General features: G+C 42.3%; 1 protein-coding gene across 1 annotated transcript; it reads left to right on the top strand.

Annotated features, from left to right (window-relative positions):
* Positions 1 to 248: 248 nt before the first annotated feature.
* On the top strand, positions 249 to 20858 carry LOC115118697 (DnaJ (Hsp40) homolog, subfamily C, member 27). The gene is made up of 7 exons (XM_029647387.2): positions 249 to 632; positions 9399 to 9481; positions 9702 to 9771; positions 10593 to 10757; positions 10845 to 10967; positions 11050 to 11210; positions 16618 to 20858. Exons 1-7 carry the CDS (start codon positions 546 to 548, stop codon positions 16748 to 16750), a joined length of 822 nt encoding a protein of 273 aa, XP_029503247.1. The 5' UTR covers positions 249 to 545; the 3' UTR covers positions 16751 to 20858.
* Positions 20859 to 22679: the final 1821 nt, after the last annotated feature.

Below are 22679 nucleotides of genomic sequence, written 5' to 3' on the forward strand. Positions count from 1 at the left end.
GTCATGTCTCGCTGTTGCCATAGAAACTGCTTCCGGTGTTAAAACAGATTTTACTCTTTAAAATCTATTGTTAAAAAAAATGACGTTTATATGAAGATGAACTCGCTGTAGATAATATATTTTTTCATGATATACAAACAGCTGTGTATGATTATTAATTAAATGTAGAGAAACATAACTGAGTTCTGTTGTTAAAATCTGACTTCATAACGAATCTGCTTCCACGAATAAGAAATTGACAGACAAAGCTGTGCAAAACAGCGGCGATAGCAAAGAAGGCTAGATAGCTAACCGAACAAATACATGTCTCACTCGTCCAGAATAGCTTATCTAATATTTATTCAGATCTATAACGATGCGCGGCTTATACAATTGTAAACGAGGTTGTTTTAAGATTGAGTAAATGTCTACTAGCCAGTTAAGGCGGAGCGTACTGTACAAATCTAACTTTAGTGGAATTCCAGCTTCACAGCCAACATCATCGACGACGACGTAAAAAATAAACAAACAAACAACAATATTTAACATAGCTAAATATCAGCAGCATGGATACGAATGTGCAGAAGAGACGTGAGAACAAGAAATCACTGCGTGTAAAAGTGATCAGCCTTGGCAATGCCGAGGTGGGCAAGGTGAGTCAACTAACGTTCAGGTCAGCTATTCTGAGGTACCCAAACTAGTATCAGGTATATATATATATGTACAGTATGAATGAGCCTGGGAGTAACGTTAAATGGCTGCAGCCAAAGCCCTTAGCGTTATAATGTAGCCCAGACGATCTCTGCTATAGCCCAAAAGCCGGCAGATGGTGTTATTGAGTCATTCCAATGTCACCACCTGCCGAGAAGGGTGTAATTGTATATATGTATATTTTCCTGGCAATGTAAATAGTTATTATGTATGCTTGTTTGCATGTGACTATTCCTCTTTTGTTTGTTGATATTGTTAATAAATAAAATAAATAATATATATGTATATATTTGAACATACATACAAACTATTTACAATTCCAGGAATCCTAAACAAACAAATCATATTAATTAATAATACAACAAGTCCTTTACAATTTTACGGGATAATTCATGTGATAACGAGACATAAACTGAGCTGGATAAATCCTTTCATTTTTGGACAATAAACCCAGACTGTATAACAAAATATCTCAGCAACCAGAGGTTCGATTTCTTCTTTGTTTTCTCATTAATGGGGTTAAAGTTTAATTCACTCCTTTTTTTCATCCTTGCATATAACAATTCCAAGATAATTTACTTTATATTTGATTGGGTTAACATATACTTCCTTTAAAACACTACCCTTGAGTGGAAATAAGACTGACTTAATTTATATTAATTTTCAAACCCGAAACTAAGGAAAAGTCTTCAATACAGGAAACTGCTTTAGAAACCTCATTCCTGTCTCTTAAAAATATGGTGGTATCATCAGCCGTTGACATAGTTTAAATTAAACACCTTGAAAATTCAATTTCTTGATATGAAGAGCCATAATTTGAGTAACAAATCAAAAATAGACTAATTGGGCAGCCCTGCCTAATGCCACGGCCAATATCAAATATTTGGAATGTCCCGTGAGCTAGTTTTACAGAGCTAGTACAACCACTATATAAAGTGTGGACTGCTTTAAAAAATATATATTACCAAACACCCCAAAAAACATATTGCTTTGAACATAAACTCATGTTCTACAGTGTCAAAAGCTTTAATAAAATCAACAAACATAAGAAAGCTATTATCAAGAATGAGGACATTATACTCAATCATATCTAAGATCAACCTGATGTTATTACTAATATGTTGACCATGAATAAAACCAGATTGTTCTTCATCAATTATATGATGCAAGCCTTGTTTCAACCTCTTAGCAAATACAAGGGCAAATAATTTCCCATCATTATTCAACAGGCTAATGGGCCTACAGTTGTCTATATAAAGAATATCCTTATTAGGTAATTAAGTAATAAGTAATTAATAAGTAATAAGTAATTACACCTTGCTTTAAGGAAGCCGGTAACTCCCCTTTGTCTATTGATTCTTGGAACGTAGCAAGAATGAAAGGAATCAATTTATCATTGAATGCTTTATAAAACTCGCTTATTAAAACATCATTTCCAGGGGAAATATTATTATTATTATTAACTCATCATCACCACAATACCTGAAATCATGATCTACCTTCTTAGCAGTGTTTGCTGCAGTGTGTAAGAAAGGATCCATATTGGAAGTTGGCTGGGCTGATGTATACAGATTCTGATGAAACTGGGCAACACGCTGAGAGATTTCTTTTGTATTTTCATTGGGATTATTATTAATCATTCATTTACATATGGAAGTCTTTTCGCCTGCCCCTTTTTCTTCTTCCCTCTTCCATCCATTTTCGTCTTGATCTTACAAACGCTCCCGGGCCTTTTCCTCGTAGATACAATCTAACTGCATTTGCAATGATGATAGTTCCAGTAATTCCTGATTAGTTAGTTCAGTTTTTTTTTTGTATAATCCATTATTCCCTTTATGATGTCATATTCTCTCTCTCTCTTGGCACGAGCAATTTCTTTCCTCATTGAAATAGCCAAAAGCATTAATGAAATTTCATTAGCTCCCAGTAACTTCCAAACGTATTCATAACACAGGCACAATTCCAGTATTTATCAATAATTCCTGCTACTTCCTTCTTAAATACTTCATTCTCTAGTAAAGTCTTGTTCATTTACCAGTAACCTTTACTAACTGTTTTGTTGACAAACCGTGCATATTTATCTTTATTGAGATCCCTTTGTGGTGTGTTAAAATCGATGGTTCAATCGAGACTGTATCAACCTTGTCGGCCATATCTTCGGATATCAGACAGAAATCAATATGGGATTGTATAGATACATCTTTGGTACTCCATGTAAACATTATCTTATCTGGGTTCTTATGTCTCCAAATATCTAGAACACCTAACCTTAGACATATATTCCTGATCTCACAAACAGAATTGCTATCCTTAGGAAGCCATCTATCTAGATTATCATGTAATACTGTGTTAAAATCTCCACCCCATATTACTTTGGCTAATGGAAATTTAGACATAATTTTACTTAGTTTCCTCTCAATGTCTCTAAATAAAATACAGTACCTTGACTTGTTATTGGAAGAATAAGTATTTAAAACAATGAATTGAACGTGGTTGACATCTACCAATAGTATAATCCATCTCCCTGTATTATCTGCTTCATGACTCAATATATGACCCTTAAAGTTGCCTTTTAAAATAGCTCCACCTGCTGACCGATTAGTACCAAACGAAAACCAAATACCATTCCCCCATTGACTCTTCCAAAACGCAGTATCTGTGGAACAGGCATGAGTTTCTTGAATGATATAAAAGTCGGCACTCTTACCCTTACAATACAAAAATAAAGATTTCCTTTTCAAAATATTACAGATTCCCCTGGCATTAATAGAAAAACCAGAAATGGACATGTACTATCACAGTGACTGTATGAAGAATATTAAACTTGTATACGTTCACCTGAATCGGGGTCTCACAAAAAGAAAAGTTCTTACTAGTTGCAAATAAAAACAGTCCTTTGCACCACGCCAAGTAGTTGACCTAAATTATATATATTTGTATACAATTGTAAATAACATTGTACCATAGATCGGTAAAACGAATAGCCATCAAGCTAGCATTAAGTGTCATTGCGAATTTCCCTGCCATAAAAAAAAAAATATATATAAAAAAAAGTTTGGCTCACAAACAATGCTCTTTCCTCAAGTAATGTAAAGTTTTATCAGATGAAAATAAAACTTGCACAACTCACTTGATAAATCCAGCAGTCAACAAGCTAGGCGGCAGTGTGAATTTCCCTTCCATTAACAAAAGCCTTAGCTCCCATCAAAGCATGCACTTTTCCCTTCCTTCCTTCCTTTCCTTCCTTCCTTCCTTGCTCTCTCAATCGTCGGCCACAGACGATTCCGAGCTTCTTTGTCAAACGCTGTCAGATCCTTGTTGAACCTCAGGTTGTTCTTCGTTAAATAGTCATTTTTCTTTGCACTTTTCCATGTCATATCCCTCCCTCGCTGTCCTGGAGATTAATCTCACGACCACTGGTCGTGGTGGCTGGTTGTTTTCCCCATCTCTCAGCCTACCCAGGCGGTGCACTACATCCAGAGAACCTGCAACAACATTTCGCTCCTCCTCCGGGACTAATTGCCCTGCAAATGTCCTTCACTCTTGCTTTGATGTTCTCGTCAGATTTTTCTGCTATTCCATGAATTCGAAGATTCCATCTCCGACTATACCGGTCATTCTCGTTGACCTTTGACTCCATTTCAGTGAGTTTCTTCTCCTGCTTTGCATCCTGAATTTTCAATGTTGCGTTCTGCTGCTTCAGAGTTTTTACTTCCTCAGCATTGAAATCAATCGCTTTCTTCAGGTTAACGATACTTGATAGTGTTCTTTTTCACCAAATCCATGTCATCTGTGCTCTCTTTGATTTTAGCCGTGAGGATGCGGACGATGTTGTCCTGTAGCTGGCTCATTGATGGTTCACTTCTCAGCTACTTTGGAAGTTGCTCCTTGGTTGGGGTATTCGGGTATGAATCACATTCACCTCCTCCCTGTTTTACACTGCGAGCATATGAGTGAGTTTCAACAATGCCTCTTTTCTCCTTGGAAGTTTCAACATCAATTATCTCAGCAACAGTTTGGTCATGTCCTGATTACATGCTACTAGCTATGAAGACGTTAGCAGGCTAACTTAACTACACACGCTGAAACTTTTCGATAGCTAGCTTGTTCATTGGAAATCGTCAAAAATATATTTCAATGGTTTGATTAATTACAAATGTATTCAAAATAGCTACATTGTATGGTTAGATGTCATTGTTTTGTGGAGAAAAAAAAACGCAACTGCAGTCTAAAACTATAAACTTTGTGAGAAAACCATAAAATTGTTCCTTTTAGCTAGAAATATTACAACCTCTCATGCCGCCGTCTTTGAGTGCCACCGAGAACGGTGTAATTGGGGGCTGCAATTCTGGGCATTCCTGCATCTGCAGGAACCCCTCTTTATGATTCTATAGAAACACACGACTAGGCGTGGTTTAACGTGACCACTCCCCCGAGTAGGGTATTCCCATTACTCCCATGTAATTAACCTATCTTTCCCATTACTCCCATGTAATTAACCTAACTTTCCCATTACTCTCATGTAATTAGCCTATCTTTCCCATTACTCCCATGTAATTAGCCTATCTTTCCCATTGTTCCCATGTAATTAACCTAACTTTCCCATTACTCTCATGTAATTAGCCTATCTTTCCCATTACTCCCATGTAACAAATGACTCCCACAACAAATGATCTGTATGATACGTATTCTGCCACTAGTGTGTTACCCGACCTGCTAACACTGAAAGTAAAGCTAGTAAATCTGTCACGTTCTACGCACGTCACTGTTTGTTTCCTCCTTAACTTTCTCACCGGTTAATTTACGTTAGCTGGCTGGCTAGCGAGAGAAGTTAATTTACGTTAGCTGACTGGCTAGGGAGAGAAGTTCATTTACGTTAGCTGACTGGCTAGCGAGAGAAGTTAATTTACGTTAGCTGGCTGGCTAGCGAGAGAAGTTCATTTACGTTAGCTGGCTGGCTAGCGAGAGAAGTTCATTTACGTTAGCTGGCTGGCTAGCGAGAAAAGTTAATTTACGTTAGCTGGCTGGCTAGCGAGAGAAGTTAATTTACGTTAGCTGACTGGCTAGCGAGAGAAGTTCATTTACGTTAGCTGGCTGGCTAGCGAGAGAAGTTCATTTACGTTAGCTGGCTGGCTAGCGAGAGAAGTTAAAATATAATTCACTAGTAGGCTGTACCCTACTTGGTGGCGTGGTCACAATAAGCCATGCCTCGCCATGTTTATCTATTGGTCGATTTTGAAGCTAAGAAAGGCGGGAGGTGAGGGCGCTCCTGTACAGTTAACGCGCAGTAACGTTGGATGCCAGCCGCCGTTAAATACCACAGAAGAAAGGGCGGGGTCAACAACGGTAGCTAGCTATTTCTTTACACCAGTTGGCAGTGTCCCGGGCACTGTTTTCCCGCAGTTCTGTTCACGACGATGAGGGCATGTGTTCAGCAGGCGGGAGAGTCTACCGATGTCGCTCCCGCTAGCTAGCAAGGAGGATTCCGGTGAGAGGCGCTCCGATAATACTTTTATTTTCCTTTTGACCCACATTTCAAAAGTGTCACAAGCGTGAAGATGTCGAGGTGTAGGCGGAGCAAATGCCTCCACTGGACAGCAGCATGTAAATTATTTAATGCAATATTCAACACAGCCTGAAACTAATGCCTGCGAAATGGTGTAAATGTTTCTTACATTACTAGAGAATGTTGAATAAAATACCATTTAGACCTACTCTACCGGTTATCTGTGCAGTTTGTGCTTCAGCTGCTTTAGATTTTTGACAAAATATCCACAGCAAAGTATTGTTTACCCAAGACAGCAGGTAGGTATAGTTAAGCCTAGTTTTATATTGGATATTCTGTTCTCTCTCATCAATAGCAAATGAACCAATCATGCCATGACAATGAACAGGGTATATTCTGAACCAGGGGAGGATGGAAAACAATACACTTATTTTTTTTAATTTTTTATCCTTTTAAAAGATTTACACATTAAAGGTGTCGATTTGTTCTCCATCCACAGATTCAGTATTTAACATTTTCATGGCATGCTTGGTTCAATAGAGCTATTGACGAGAGAATTGAATATCCAATATAAAACTACTTTTACCTCGGTGCAGAAGGAAACATATACAGGACCAACTGGCTGGTTTAATCAACAGTCTGGCTTGTAAGCGACATTTACACGATTTTGCAGGCATTCGTTTCAGGCTGTTTATACAAATGAATTGTGTATTACTGTCTTATCGATGAGACTGTATTCAACACTGATATGTCCTCCTCCACAGTATGCCAGCCAGCTAGGGTAGCCATAAAAATATTACCTACTCAGGCCGTCAGTGCTGTTCCAGCTGGCCGATAGGCATTATTAGGTAGGTAACTGTAGCACAGAGAATTTTCTACCACCTTTTTACATGACATTACATAATTTACATTTAAGTCATTTAGCAGACGCTCTTATCCAGAGCGACTTAAAAATTGGTGCATTCACCTTATGACATCCAGTGGAACAGTAGTGCATCTAAATCTTTTAAGGGGGGGGGGGGGTGAGAGGGATTACTTTATCCTATCCTAGGTATTCCTTAAAGAGGTGGGGTTTCAGGTGTCTCCGGAAGGTGGTGATTGACTCCGCTGTCCTGGCGTCGTGAGGGAGTTTGTTCCACCATTGGGGGGCCAGAGCAGCGAACAGTTTTGACTGGGCTGAGCGGGAACTGTACTTCCTCAGTGGTAGGGAGGCGAGCAGGCCAGAGGTGGATGAACGCAGTGCCCTTGTTTGGGTGTAGCTTGTTTGGGTGTAGGGCCTGATCAGAGCCTGGAGGTACTGAGGTGCCGTTCCCCTCACAGCTCCGTAGGCAAGCACCATGGTCTTGTAGCGGATGCGAGCTTCAACTGGAAGCCAGTGGAGAGAGCGGAGGAGCAGGGTGACGTGAGAGAACTTGGGAAGGTTGAACACCAGACGGGCTGCGGCGTTCTGGATGAGTTGTAGGGGTTTAATGGCACAGGCAGGGAGCCCAGCCAACAGCGAGTTGCAGTAATCCAGACGGGAGATGACAAGTGCCTGGATTAGGACCTGCGCCGCTTCCTGTGTGAGGCAGGGTCGTACTCTGCGGATGTTGTAGAGCATGAACCTACAGGAACGGGCCACCGCCTTGATGTTAGTTGAGAACGACAGGGTGTTGTCCAGGATCACGCCAAGGTTCTTAGCGCTCTGGGAGTAGGACACAATGGAGTTGTCAACCGTGATGGCGAGATCATGGAACGGGCAGTCCTTCCCCGGGAGGAAGAGCAGCTCCGTCTTGCCGAGGTTCAGCTTGAGGTGGTGATCCGTCATCCACACTGATATGTCTGCCAGACATGCAGAGATGCGATTCGCCACCTGGTCATCAGAAGGGGGAAAGGAGAAGATTAATTGTGTGTCGTCTGCATAGCAATGATAGGAGAGACCATGTGAGGTTATGACAGAGCCAAATGACTTGGTGTATTGCGAGAATAGGAGAGGGCCTAGAACAGAGCCCTGGGGGACACCAGTGGTGAGAGCACGTGGTGTGGAGACGGATTCTCGCCACGCCACCTGGTAGGAGCGACCTGTCAGGTAGGACGCAATCCAAGCGTGGGCCGCGCCGGAGATGCCCAACTCGGAGAGGGTGGAGAGGAGGATCTGATGGTTCACAGTATCGAAGGCAGCCGATAGGTACTTGCTCAATTTCCAAGTTGGAAGACAACATGTCTTCTAGGTGTAACGAATGTGAAACGGCTAGCTTAGTTAGCGGTGTGCGCTAAATAGCGTTTCAATCAGTGACGTCAGCGGTTCAATCGGTGACGTCACTCGCTCTGAGATCTTGAAGTAGTAGTTCCCCTTTGCTCTGCAAGGGCCGCGGCTTTTGTGGAGCGATGGGTAACGATGCTTCGTGGGTGACTGTTGTTGATGTGTGCAGAGGGTCCCTGGTTCGCGCCCGGGTATGGGCGAGGGGACGGTCTAAAGTTATACTCTTACATAGACTTCCATGTCTAGCTAGTTTCAATAGGCTCATTTGAATTTAGAAAATTTAGCTCTGTAAAAAAAAAAAAAAAAACGATCCATCAATGTGTCCCAAAGTGTTGCATGTCATGATGACACTCACCTGTCCACAATCAATGGAAACAATATTTGAAAAAAACAAGATGGAGGCGTACAACATTGTTGGATTACTTCATGGAGCAAAACATGTTTATTTATTTTAATAACAGAGCATTTTCTAAATTCAATGATTTATTTTAATAACAGAGCATTTTATAAATTCAATTATTTATTTTAATAATTTATTAATTTATTTTAATAACAGAGCCATTTCTAAATTCAAACAAACCTCCCTGCAACTAGACATGGACGTTTAGAAGATGTTTTCTTCCAAGTTTGGAATTGAGGAAGTATCGGCAATTTAAAGGTTGGTTTGAAAATCCTCTGTGCTGTACTTAACATGACCCACCAAATAAGGCCAAGCAGCCAGCGGGAACAACAACAATGGTGCCATTTTGAATAGCAAGGGAAGCCAATGAATTCTTACCATCACCAATGAACACCCATTCATTCACAGGGAAGCCAATGAATGAATTCTTACCATCACCAATGAACACCCATTCATTCACAGGCCACTGCTGCAGAGAATGAATTCTGACTTTAGTTTACATGTGTAATGTTGCTCTTATCTAACCCTAGTTGATACAGCTCGTTGTTTCTTCATTGCAGAGCTGCATCATCAAGCGATACTGTGAGAAGAGGTTTGTGCCCAAGTATCTGGCCACCATAGGGATTGACTATGGAGTCACCAAGTAAGTTGACCCCAATGATAATGAATACATTTTAAATAATTAAATAATTTGTAGATCAAAGATGTTCAGTTCCATTGCTGTCAGATGGTTCCAGATAAAGGAGACCAGTGTACTGTGGTTCTCAACCATGTTCATTTTTATCAGTAATCCTACCAGTTCTCCTGGTTGAGAACTTCTGAAGTCGGTGTGTGACTGATTTTGAGCGTTTGTTGTCCATCAGAGTCCAGGTGCGTGACAGGGAGATCAAAGTGAACATCTTTGACATGGCAGGACACCCATTCTTCTACGAGGTCAGTACCTTACAACTTCGGTCATGTTGGATCTACGTCCTAACATACTGGAACACTGTGTTTTACATGTCAGACCACATAAACGTCTGCGCCCTCATGTCCAGACATGCATCCTGCCACCAAGAGGCCAGTCTGTCTCTTTATTTATATATATACAGTGGGGCAAAAAAAGTATTTAGTCAGCCACCAATTGTGCAAGTTCTCCCACTTAAAAAGATGAGAGAGGCCTGTAATTTTCATCATAGGGACACTTCAACCATGACAGACAAAATGAGAAAAACAAATCCAGAAAATCACATTGTAGGATTTTTAATGAATTTATTTGCAAATGATGGTGGAAAATAAGTCATAAGTATATATATATATATATATATATATATATATATATATATATAAATCTGACACACAGACAGACACGTACTGCTGTTCCTGTACTGCTGTTCTTGTGGAGCAGTTCATTATTTTTCTAGTCGGGGGTGCTGCTTTTACACAAATCATCGTTAAGTCAAACACAGTACTGAAGAAGTGCAACTCATGTTTTATTCAATTTTAGCCTATTTCATCGCTCTCTCTCTCTGTCTCTCTGTCTCTGTGTCTCTCTGTGTGTCTCTCTCTGTCTCTGTGTCTCTCTCTCTGTCTATCTCTCTGTGTGTCTCTCTCTCTCTCTGTCTGTCTCTCTCTCTCTCTCTCTCTCTCTCTCTCTCTCTCTCTCTCTCTCTCTGTGTCTCTCTCTCTCTCTCTCTCTCTCTCTCTGTCTCTCTCTCTCTCTCTCTCTCTCTCTCTCTCTCTCTGTCTCTGTCTCTCTCTGTCTGTCTCTGCAGGTTCGTAATGAGTTCTATAAGGACAGCCAGGGAGTGGTGTTGGTGTACGACGTAGGTCTGAGGGAGAGTTTTGATGCGCTGGACAACTGGCTGAGTGAGATGAAACAGGAGATGGGTTCCCAGGCTAACATGGAGAGCATCGTTTTTGTCGTCTGTGCCAACAAGGTATGTGTGTGTATGATTGTTCTTCTCTGTGTACCAGGTTCACTGGACTTAGCTGTGTGTGTGTGTGTGTGTGTGTGCTCCCTCCAGGTGGACCTGACTAAGCGTCGTGTGGTAGACGAGGGAGAGGGTAGGCTGTGGGCGGAGTCAAGAGGGTTCCACTACTTTGAGACGTCAGCACAGAGCGGAGAGGGTATCAGTGAGATGTTTCAGGTATACAGACACAGACACACACACACACACACACACACACACACAGATAGATAGATTGTACTGATCTGTGTGTGTTCTCCAGGCGTTTTTCTCCTCCATAACGGACATGTGTGAGAACGGCGGGAAGCGCCCGGTGGCAGAGGTCAGTGTCGGCTTCACCAAGGAGCAGGCCGACACCATCCGACGCATACGGAACAGCAAGGACTCCTGGGATATGCTGGGGGTCAAACCTGGAGCCACACGGTAAGACAAGGGGTCAAAGGTCAAGCCTGGATCCTTAAGCCCAGTACAGAAACAGGGATCAAACACACTCCAATTTTCTATACAGCTCTGGTTCTAAATTGGAACACAGTGGCTGTACAGTAGTAACATGTTATACAGCTCTGGTTCTAATTTGGAACACAGTGGCTGTACAGTAGTAACATGCTATATAACTCTGGTTCTAAATTGGAACACAGTGTCTGTACAGTAGTAACATGTTATACAGCTCTGGTTCTAAATTGGAACACAGTGTCTGTACAGTAGTAACATGCTATATAACTCTGGTTCTAAATTGGAACACAGTGTCTGTACAGTAGTAACATGTTATACAGCTCTGGTTCTAAATTGGAACACAGTGTCTGTACAGTAGTAACATGTTATACAGCTCTGGTTCTAAATTGGAAACACAGTGTCTGTACAGTAGTAACATGCTATATAACTCTGGTTCTAAATTGGAACACAGTGTCTGTACAGTAGTAACATGTTATACAGCTCTGGTTCTAAATTGGAACACACAGTGTCTGTACAGTAGTAACATGCTATATAACTCTGGTTCTAAATTGGAACACAGTGTCTGTACAGTAGTAACATGTTATACAGCTCTGGTTCTAAATTGGAACACAGTGTCTGTACAGTAGTAACATGTTATACAGCTCTGGTTCTAAATTGGAACACAGTTGCTCAAATCAAATCAAATCAAATTTTATTTGTCACATACACATGGTTAGCAGATGTTAATGCGAGTGTAGCGAAATGCTTGTGCTTCTAGTTCCGACAATGCAGTGATAACCAACAAGTAATCTAACTAACAATTCCAAAACTACTGTCTTATACACAGTGTAAGGGGATAAGGAATATGTACATAAGGATATATGAATGAGTGATGGTACAGAGCAGCATACAGTAGATGGTATCGAGTACAGTATATACATATGAGATGAGTATGTAGACAAAGTAAACAAAGTGGCATAGTTAAAGTGGCTAGTGACATAAGGATGCAGTCGATGATCTAGAGTACAGTATATACATATGCATATGAGATGAATAATGTAGGGTAAGTAACATTATATAAGGTAGCATTGTTTAAAGTGGCTAGTGATATATTTACATCATTTCCCATCAATTCCCATTATTAAAGTGGCTGGAGTTGGGTCAGTGTCAATGACAGTGTGTTGGCAGCAGCCACTCAATGTTAGTGGTGGCTGTTTAACAGTCTGATGGCCTTGAGATAGAAGCTGTTTTTCAGTCTCTCGGTCCCAGCTTTGATGCACCTGTACTGACCTCGCCTTCTGGATGATAGCGGGGTGAACAGGCAGTGGTTCGGGTGGTTGATGTCCTTGATGATCTTTATGGCCTTCCTGTAACATCGGGTGGTGTAGGTGTCCTGGAGGGCAGGTAGTTTGCCCCCGGTGATGCGTTGTGCAGACCTCACTACCCTCTGGAGAGCCTTACGGTTGAGGGCGGAGCAGTTGCCGTACCAGGCGGTGATACAGCCCGCCAGGATGCTCTCGATTGTGCATCTGTAGAAGTTTGTGAGTGCTTTTGGTGACAAGCCGAATTTCTTCAGCCTCCTGAGGTTGAAGAGGCGCTGCTGCGCCTTCTTCACGACGCTGTCAGTGTGAGTGGACCAATTCAGTTTGTCTGTGATGTGTATGCCGAGGAACTTAAAACTTGCTACCCTCTCCACTACTGTTCCATCGATGTGGATAGGGGGTGTTCCCTCTGCTGTTTCCTGAAGTCCACAATCATCTCCTTAGTTTTGTTGACGTTGAGTGTGAGGTTATTTTCCTGACACCACACTCCGAGGGCCCTCACCTCCTCCCTGTAGGCCGTCTCGTCGTTGTTGGTAATCAAGCCTACCACTGTTGTGTCGTCCGCAAACTTGATGATTGAGTTGGAGGCGTGCATGGCCACGCAGTCGTGGGTGAACAGGGAGTACAGGAGAGGGCTCAGAACGCACCCTTGTGGGGCCCCCGTGTTGAGGATCAGCGGGAGGAGATGTTGTTGCCTACCCTCACCACCTGGGGGCGGCCCGTCAGGAAGTCCAGTACCCAGTTGCACAGGGCGGGTCGAGACCCAGGGTCTCGAGCTTGATGACGAGCTTGGAGGGTACTATGGTGTTGAATGCCGAGCTGTAGTCGATGAACAGCATTCTCACATAGGTATTCCTCTTGTCCAGGTGGGTTAGGGCAGTGTGCAGTGTGGTTGAGATTGCATCGTCTGTGGACCTATTTGGGCGGTAAGCAAATTGGAGTGGGTCTAGGGTGTCAGGTAGGGTGGAGGTGATATGGTCCTTGACTAGTCTCTCAAAGCACTTCATGATGACGGAAGTGAGTGCTACGGGCGGTAGTCTTTTAGCTCAGTTACCTTAGCTTTCTTGGGAACAGGAACAATGGTGGCCCTCTTGAAGCATGTGGGAACAGCAGACTGGTATAGGGATTGATTGAATATGTCCGTAAACACACCGGCCAGCTGGTCTGCGCATGCTCTGAGGGCGCGGCTGGGGATGCCGTCTGGGCCTGCAGCCTTGCGAGGGTTAACACGTTTAAATGTCTTACTCACCTCGGCTGCAGTGAAGGAGAGACCGCATGTTTTCGTGGCAGGCCGTGTCAGTGGCACTGTATTGTCCTCAAAGCGGGCAAAAAAGTTATTTAGTCTGCCTGGGAGCAAGACATCCTGGTCCGTGACTGGGCTGGGTTTCTTCTTGTAGTCCGTGATTGACTGTAGACCCTGCCACATGCCTCTTGTGTCTGAGCCATTGAATTGAGATTCCACTTTGTCTCTGTACTGACGCTTAGCTTGTTTAATAGCCTTGCGGAGGGAATAGCTGCATTGTTTATATTCGGACATATTACCAGACACCTTGCCCTGATTAAAAGCAGTGGTTCGCGCTTTCAGTTTCACGCGAATGCTGCCATCAATCCACGGTTTCTGGTTTGGGAATGTTTTTATCGTTGCTATGGGAACGACATCTTCGACGCACGTTCTAATGAACTCGCACACCGAATCAGCGTATTCGTCAATATTTCCATCTGACGCAATACGAAACATGTCCCAGTCCACGTGATGGAAGCAGTCTTGGAGTGTGGAGTCAGCTTGGTCTGACCAGCGTTGGACAGACCTCAGCGTGGGAGCCTCTTGTTTTAGTTTCTGCCTGTAGGCAGGGATCAGCAAAATGGAGTCGTGGTCAGCTTTTCCGAAAGGGGCGGGGCAGGGCCTTATATGCGTCGCGGAAGTTAGAGTAACAATGATCCAAGGTTTTACCACCCCTGGTTGCGCAATCGATATGCTGGTAAAATTTAGGGAGTCTTGTTTTCAGATTAGCTTTGTTAAAATCCCCAGCTACAATGAATGCAGCCTCCGGATAAATGGTTTCCAGTTTGCAAAGAGTTAAATAAAGTTAGTTCAGAGCCATCGATGTGTCTGCTTGGGGGGGATATATACGGCTGTGATTATAATCGAGGAGAATTCTCTTGGAAGATAATGCGGTCTACATTTGATTGTGAGGAATTCTAAATCAGGTGAACAGAAGGATTTGAGTTCCTGTATGTTTCCTTCATCACACCATGTCTCGTTAGTCATGAGGCATACGCCCCGCCACTCTTCTTACCAGAAAGATGTTTGTTTCTGTCCGCGCGATGCGTGGAGAAACCCGTTGGCTGCACCGCATCGGATAGCGTCTTCCCAGTAAGCCATGTTTCTGTGAAGCAGAGAACGTTGCAGTCTCTGATGTCCCTCTGGAATGCTACCCTTGCTCGGATTTCGTCAACCTTGTTGTCAAGAGACTGGACATTGGCAAGAAAAATGCTGGGGAGTGGTGCGCGATGTGCCCTTTTTCGGAGTCTGACCAGAACACCGCCTCGTTTCCCTCTTTTTCGGAGTCGTTTCCTTGGGTCGCTGCATGCGATCCATTCCGTTGTCCTGTTTGTAAGGCAGAACACCGGATCCGCGTCGCGGAAAACATATTCTTGGTCGTACTGATGGTGAGTTGGCGCTGATCTTATATTCAGTAGTTCTTCTCGACTGTATGTAATGAAACCTAAGATGACCTGGGGTACTAATGTAAGAAATAACACGTAAAAAAACAAAAAACTGCATAGTTTCCTAGGAACGCGAAGCGAGGCGGCCATCTCAGTCGGCGCTGTAACATGTTATACAGCTCTGGTTCTAAATTGGAACACAGTGTCTGTACAGTAGTAACATGCTATACAGCTCTTCACAATGCTGTATGGGTTTTGTCTGACAGCTGTTCTGAACCTGAACACCTCACACCGACCCTAACCCGCTAATATAGAAAATGCACTGTAGGCTACATTTGGAGATGGCAGGATTTTATTTTGCCTGATTTATGTATGTTTCTGCTTGTAATTTCCGACATTTTGGTTGGTATTTGTCAGTCAACTTGTATATAATGAGATACATGCAGCTTCTCTTCTGTCACTATACACTGAGTGTAGTATTGAGTTTGCACCCACTTTTGCCCTGAGAACAGCCTCAATTCATTGGGACATGGACTCTACAAGGTGTTGAAAGTGTTCCACAGGGATGCTGGACCCATGTTGACTCTACAAGGTGTTGAAAGTGTTCCACAGGGATGCTGGACCCATGTTGACTCCAACGCTTCCCACAGTTGTGTCAAGTTGGCTGGTGGTGGACCATTCTTGATACACACGGGAAACAGTTGAGCGTGAAAAGCCCAGCAGCGTAGCAGTCCTTGACACACTCAAACCGGTGTGCCTGGCACCTACCCCGTGCAAAGGCACTTAAAAAAAAATGTGTCTTCCCAATTCACCCACTGAATGACACAGATACACACAGATACACAATCCATGTTCCCCAATGCTGAAAGAGGGGCCTGAGTGTAAAAGCTTTGGAAGTGGGTTCTGGTCATCTTTAATAGCTGATTCTAAGATTTGTATTTGATCATATATGTTTTGGCTGTTTTTTCTTTTTTATATAGAGCTGAAAATACTTGAGCTGAAAATACTTGAGAAGTGGTTTATCCATACATCTCCATTTTGGATAGCTAACTCTTCGTGTTGTTGTAGGTTTAGTGTGTTTAGTGTTTCCCAGAAGTGCTTAGATTCTGTGGATTCTTCAATCACAATGAACTGTTTTCTGACGAACTTGTTTTTTCTTTGTGCATTTCTGTTTCTTTTTAGTTATTCAGTGAAAGTGAGTCGTTCTTAAACTGGCCTCTCACTAAACGAATCCCTATCTTCCCTGATATATTGAGCTGGGTTGGGGGCTTGGATTAAGCGAGGGGATTAGGTGACACTGGGAAATCTCATTATAGTCCGTCCACCTGACAATCAACTCTGACACACACAAAGCAGCTTCAACAGCGTCCTCGTCTTGATCTAATTTTTGTTCCTGTTTGTGTTTCCAGGGAGGAGGTTAACAAGGCTTACAGGAAGCTGGCTGTGCTGCTCCATCCGGATAAGTGCGTTGCCCCGGGCAGCGAGGATGCTTTCAAGGCCGTGGTGAATGCTCGCACCTCCCTGCTCAAGAACATCAAGTAGACGCCAGCTAGCGACTGCTCACCCTGACCCCTAACCCCTCGCCATGTGTCCTCGTCTAATACCACCTCACCTTCAGAACATCATCAGCTTCTCTACCCCCTCCCAAACCCCAAAACCAACCCTTCCCCCTTCTCTGCTCTCCATCCCTCCCACCCCAGCCCTCTCCTCTCACACCAGATGCCATGACATTTTGCTACAACAGTTTTATAAAGTCACTACTGATGATGTGCCACAGCAACTCAGTCTCTCTGTACGGAAGACTATCAATGCTTTACACTGTAGTCTTTCACACACTTGAGAGAGAAGTCACTGGAAGACTGGGTGTGTCATCTGCTTGGTCAGTTGTGTTTTCTCTGGTCCAGAGCCTTCAAACGGCTTGTTGACCTCTCCTGTTTTAAGGAAGGCTCAGCATCAGCAAGCCACATGTAACGCCCTGGACAAGAGCTATATATGTGTACACGTAACGCTCTGGACAAGAGCTATATATGTGTAAACATGAAGGGTTGGTTGTCAGAAGGGGTGGTTGTCAGAAGGTGGGTAATGTGTCTGGGTTGATGCTTGTGATCTAATGATCTTACTGGGGGTCTCTGACTCTCTGGGCAAGCTGATCCCGTAGACATGAACGAGTACATACTTATATCCATACATAAACCAGTGTCATACATCCTTACACTAACTTACTGTCCATACTACACTACAGCCCCTACTCTGCCCTCTGAACATGCTTACCCCAGCCAGCCCCATACAGTAGACCTTGTTGGAGTTCATTCCTTGTTTATCATTGGCTCATTGGTGAAATTAGCATTCAGACAATATCTTTAAGTAAATTATTTATTAATGCAATTTCAGACAGGAAGTTGACAACGGGGACATGGCACCCATGTTTCCGAGTAAGTTCTGCAAAATAGAAAAGGTCCCAAGTTGCTTTTATCATGCTTGTAGTCAACCCCCTGTGATGTAACTGCCTACGTCATTACCTTCTACTCATGAGACCAAAACCATGCCCACACAGCTATATAAACAAGAGTTTTAGTGTTATCTAAAAGCTTAGCAGTAAATGTCCAAGTTGATTTATAGTGGAATGTCTAACTCGTCTCTTATCTCTTGCACAACCCTGCAGAGTTCTGTCTCAGTCACACATCTCTCAGACCGTTTCTTTATAAGAGGCAGAGACTAGAAACGACTGGAACAATATTAAACCTCTATAATGAATATATATATTGTTAATCTGTAGTCTAGGACCCTATAAATGTAAGGAGGGAGTCTTATAACCCCTCCCCTTCTATTAATACAACATAAGCATAATCAATTATTATAATACATCAAACATTTGGTACAGCCCCTATCATGACCCCTAGGTGAACCCCTGACAACCTCAGTGTACTGAGGGGTATGAAAACTAGCAGAGATGGGGAAACTACAACACACTAACCTCTAAGCAAGTGTCATCCTGGCTCTATAGGGTCATACGTACAGTACCAGTCAAAAGGTGGGACACACTTACTCATTCAAGATTTTTTTTTAACATAATTTTTTTTTTTTTTAAATGTCTACATCATAGAATCATATTGAAGACATCAAAACTATGAAATAACATGTGGAATCATGTAGCCAAAAAAAGTGTTAACCTGTTAGTCCTATAGGGGCAGTATTTCATTTTTGGATAAAAAGACGTGCCCGTTTTAAGCGCAATATTTTGTCACGAAAAGATGCTCGAATATGCTTGGAATTGATAGCTTTGGAAAGAAGACAGTCTTACGTTTCCAGAAATGCAAAGATTTTCACTGTGAGTCCCTTAGAACAAATGTTTCGGGCAAAACCAAGATGTATGACCGACCAGGAAATGCACAGGATATCTGAGGCTACGTTTTCCATGATCGCCTTATATGGCTGTGAATGCGACAGGAATGAACGGACTCTTTCTCTTGTTTCCCCAAGGTCTCTGCAGCATTGTGACGTATTTGTAGGCATATCATTGGAAGATTGACCATAAGAGACTACATTTACCAGGTGTCCCGCTAGGTGTCTGCGTGGCAATTTGTGCGCAAAAGTCAGGTCCCGGTATTTTTCCATTCAAATCTCAGAACAAACCAGGCTACAAGGACGGTGCTTTCAATGGAGAGAAATATGACAAACCACCTTCAGGATTGATTCAAACAACGTTTTCCATGTTTCAGTCGATATTATGGAGTTAATTCGGAAAAAAGTTCGACATGTAGGTGACTGAATTTTCGGTTAGTTTCGGTAGCCATATGCATAGTAACAAAAGGGAACGATGTGTCCTACACAAGAATCTTTCAGGAAAAACTGGACATCTGCTATGTAACTGAGAGTCTCCTCATTGAAACATCTGAAGTTCTTCAAAGGTAAATTATTTTATTTGATTCCTTGGCTGGTTTTTGTGAATATGTTGCGTGCTAAATGCTAATGCTAACGCTAAGCTAGCTATCACCACTCTTACACAAATTAGTGATTTTCTCTGGTTCTAAAGCATATTTTGAAAATCTGAGACGACAGGATTGTTAAGAAAAGGATAAGCTTGAGAACAGGCATATTTATTTCGTTTCATTTGCGATTTTTAAAAATCGCTAACGTTGCGTTATGCTAATGAGCTTGAGGCTGTAGTAACGATACCGCATGCGGGATGGGGCGGACTAAGAGGTTAAACAAATCAAAATATATTTTATTTTCGATTCTTCAAAGTAGCCGACCTTTGCCTTGATGACAGCCTTGCACACTCTTGGCATTCTCTCAACCAGCTTCACCTGGAATGCTTTTCCAACAGCCTTGAAGGAGTTCCCACATATGCTGAGCACTTTTTGGCTGCTTTTCCTTCACTCTGCGGTCCAACTCATCCTAAACCATCTCATTTGGGTTGAGGTCGGGTAATTGTGGAGGCCAGGTAATCTGATGCAGCACTCCATCACTCTCCTTCTTGGTCAAATAGCCCTTAAACAGCCTGGAGGTGTGTTGGGTTATTGTCAAATCAAGCGCAAACCAAATGGGATGGCGTATCGCTGCAGAATACTGTGGTAGCCATGCTGGTTAAGTGTGACTTGAAATCGAAATAAATCACTGACAGTGTCACCAGCAAAGCACCATCACACCTCCTCCTCCATACTTCATGGTGGGAACCACACATGCGGAGATCATCCGTTCACCTACTCTGCGTCTCACAAAGACACGGCGTTCGGAACCAAAAATCGCACATTTTGACTCGTCAGACCAAAGGCCAGATGTCCACCGGTCTCATGTCCATTGCTCGTGTTTCTTGGCCCAAGCAAGTCTCTTCTACTTATTGATGTCCTATAGTAGTGGTTTCTAGCCAATTTCATCATGGTGCTTGATGTTTTTTGCGACTGGTATTGAAGAAACTTTCAAAGTTCTTGAAATTTCCCGGATTGACATTAAAGTAATGATTGACTGTCCTTTCTCTTTGCTTACTTGAGCTGTTCTTGCCATAATAAGGACTTAGTCTTTTACCAAAAAGGGCTATCTTCTGTATACCGTATCAAATCAAACTTTATTTGTCACATGTGCCGAATACAACAAGTGTAGACTTTACCGTGAAAATGCTTTACTTACAAGCCCTTAACCAACAGTGCAGTTCAAGAAGAAAATATTTATCAAGTAGACTGAAATGAAAAGTAATAATTTAAAAAAACAACACAATAAGAATTACAATAACGAGGCTATATACAGGAAGCACCGGTACCGAGTCGTTTTCCCGGGGTAAAGGCTGTTGATGTAATCTGTACATATAGGTGGGGGCGAAGTGACTATGCATAGGTAACATACAAACAGCGAGTAGCAGTAGTGTACAAAAGTGGGGGGGGGGGGTCAATGTCATTTGTCCGGTGGTGATTTTATGAATTGTTCAGCAGTCTTATGGCTGGTGGGTAGAAGCTGTTGAGGAGCCTTTTGGTCCTAGACTTGGTGCTCCGGTACCGCTTGCCAATCGATAGCAGAGAAAACAAATATAAAATGTATTTTGATTTGTTTAATACTTTTTTGGTTACTACATGATTCCATATGTGTTATTTCATAGTTTTGATGTCTTCACTATTATTCTATGATATATAAAATAGTAAAACATGAAGAAAAACCATTGAATGAGTAGGTGTGTCCAAACCTTTGACTGGTACTGTATATCCACCATCACTCTCTACAGAACCCCAGGTCTCACTACTGTCCACTACAGAACCCCAGTTCTCACTACTGTCCACTACAGAACCCCAGTTCTCACTACTGTCCACTACAGAACCCCAGGTCTCACTACTGTCCACTACAGAACCCCAGGTCTCACTACTGTCCACTACAGAACCCCAGTGTCCACTACAGAACCCCAGTTCTCACTACTGTCCACTACAGAACCCCAGTTCTCACTACTGTCCACTACAGAACCCCAGGTCTCACTACTGTCCACTACAGAACCCCACTACAGTGTTATTACTGTACGATTGGACCAATTGACTGACATGTTTATTAAGGTACAACTAACACACCTGAAGATAGAATCTGATTTAGTAGCGAACACTGTCGAGATGTGGCATGTATTTGAAATCCATACTATTTATATACTACACCAAACCAAGCCCGTTGCCAAATCCCAGTAGTTATAGATAGTTTGTTATACCAGTCTGGATATTCAGTCATACTGGAAGATATCACAATATTCACAATATTCATCCACTGAAAAGTTTACTATATATTTTCATATTCATATATTGTTTTAGATTATGATTTAAAAAAAAATATATATATAATGAATATCATTACACCGCCTTCAAACGAGTACTGAAATGTCTCGCCGGTGACCTCATAGCTTACAGAGCACCTTACTGGTGGATAGAGCTGTGACATCAGCAGGACCAACCTTAACAGTGGTGTTTTACGTGAAGAAGAAGATGATAGAAGAGGCTATGGTCATAGAAATAGAGCCTCTAACCCTATTAACTTGAATGGTGGAAGCCTATTCTATAGATTATATTTCTATAGTTATGAGAACCTGGGACATGACAAACGTACTAGTACGTGACAAAGCATATTCAATGACTTACTCTGTTCTATTATTATTGTGTGTATATATATATTTATTTTTTTGGAAAGTTATACTTGAAAATGGCACGATATAATTTACTCATCAAAGTTTTTTTTAACTTAATAATAAGATTGAGAACTTGTAAAAGTGAGCAGGTTAACGTAGTGAATGTGTTATGTGATACATCCTTTTGGTCATTGTTTTTATAGACACACAAGAATAAATGAAAGAATTCTATTAATTTAGTTTTTATTAAAAGGCAAGAGGTGTTTGTTTTACTGTTCCCATTGTGCCAAGTGACTGACATGTTAAGGTACAACTAAGGTACACATCTGAATATATAGAATCTGATTTAGTCCAAGCAGTGAGAACTGTATTTAAAGACATGCTCCGGTACTTTGGCGACTAGTAAGTTTAAAAACATTTTTTTTTTTAAACCTCTCGCTTTGGGCTGGATGTGTCAATGTGCAGTTCCATACATGCAGAATTACAGTTTTACCTCAATTAGACACTAAAAATCCCTCGTTTGAAAGCGACTGTTTTCTGGAAGCTGTGCCGTGCCATTTTCCCTACATCCCCCCATGTGTGCCAGTCCCCTAGCAATTCAAGTTCTAGGCAATGAACTTCAGATCGACGCATTTGAGTGACATCTAGCAAGAGGCCTGTCCAACATTATCCAATGAGGTTGCAGGGTGGGCCCATTAGCAGAGAGAGAGAGAGAAGCAGAGAGAGAGAGAGAGGCAGAGAGAGAGAGAGAAGCACAGCTTGCCTACGGAGCTGTGAGGGGAACGGCACCTCACTACCTCCAGGCTCTGATCAGGCCCTACACCCAAACAAGGGCACTGCGTTCATCCACCTCTGGCCTGCTCGCCTCCCTACCACTGAGGA

This window comes from Oncorhynchus nerka, linkage group LG18, assembly GCF_034236695.1.
Source record: "Oncorhynchus nerka isolate Pitt River linkage group LG18, Oner_Uvic_2.0, whole genome shotgun sequence".
NCBI lineage: Eukaryota > Metazoa > Chordata > Actinopteri > Salmoniformes > Salmonidae > Oncorhynchus > Oncorhynchus nerka.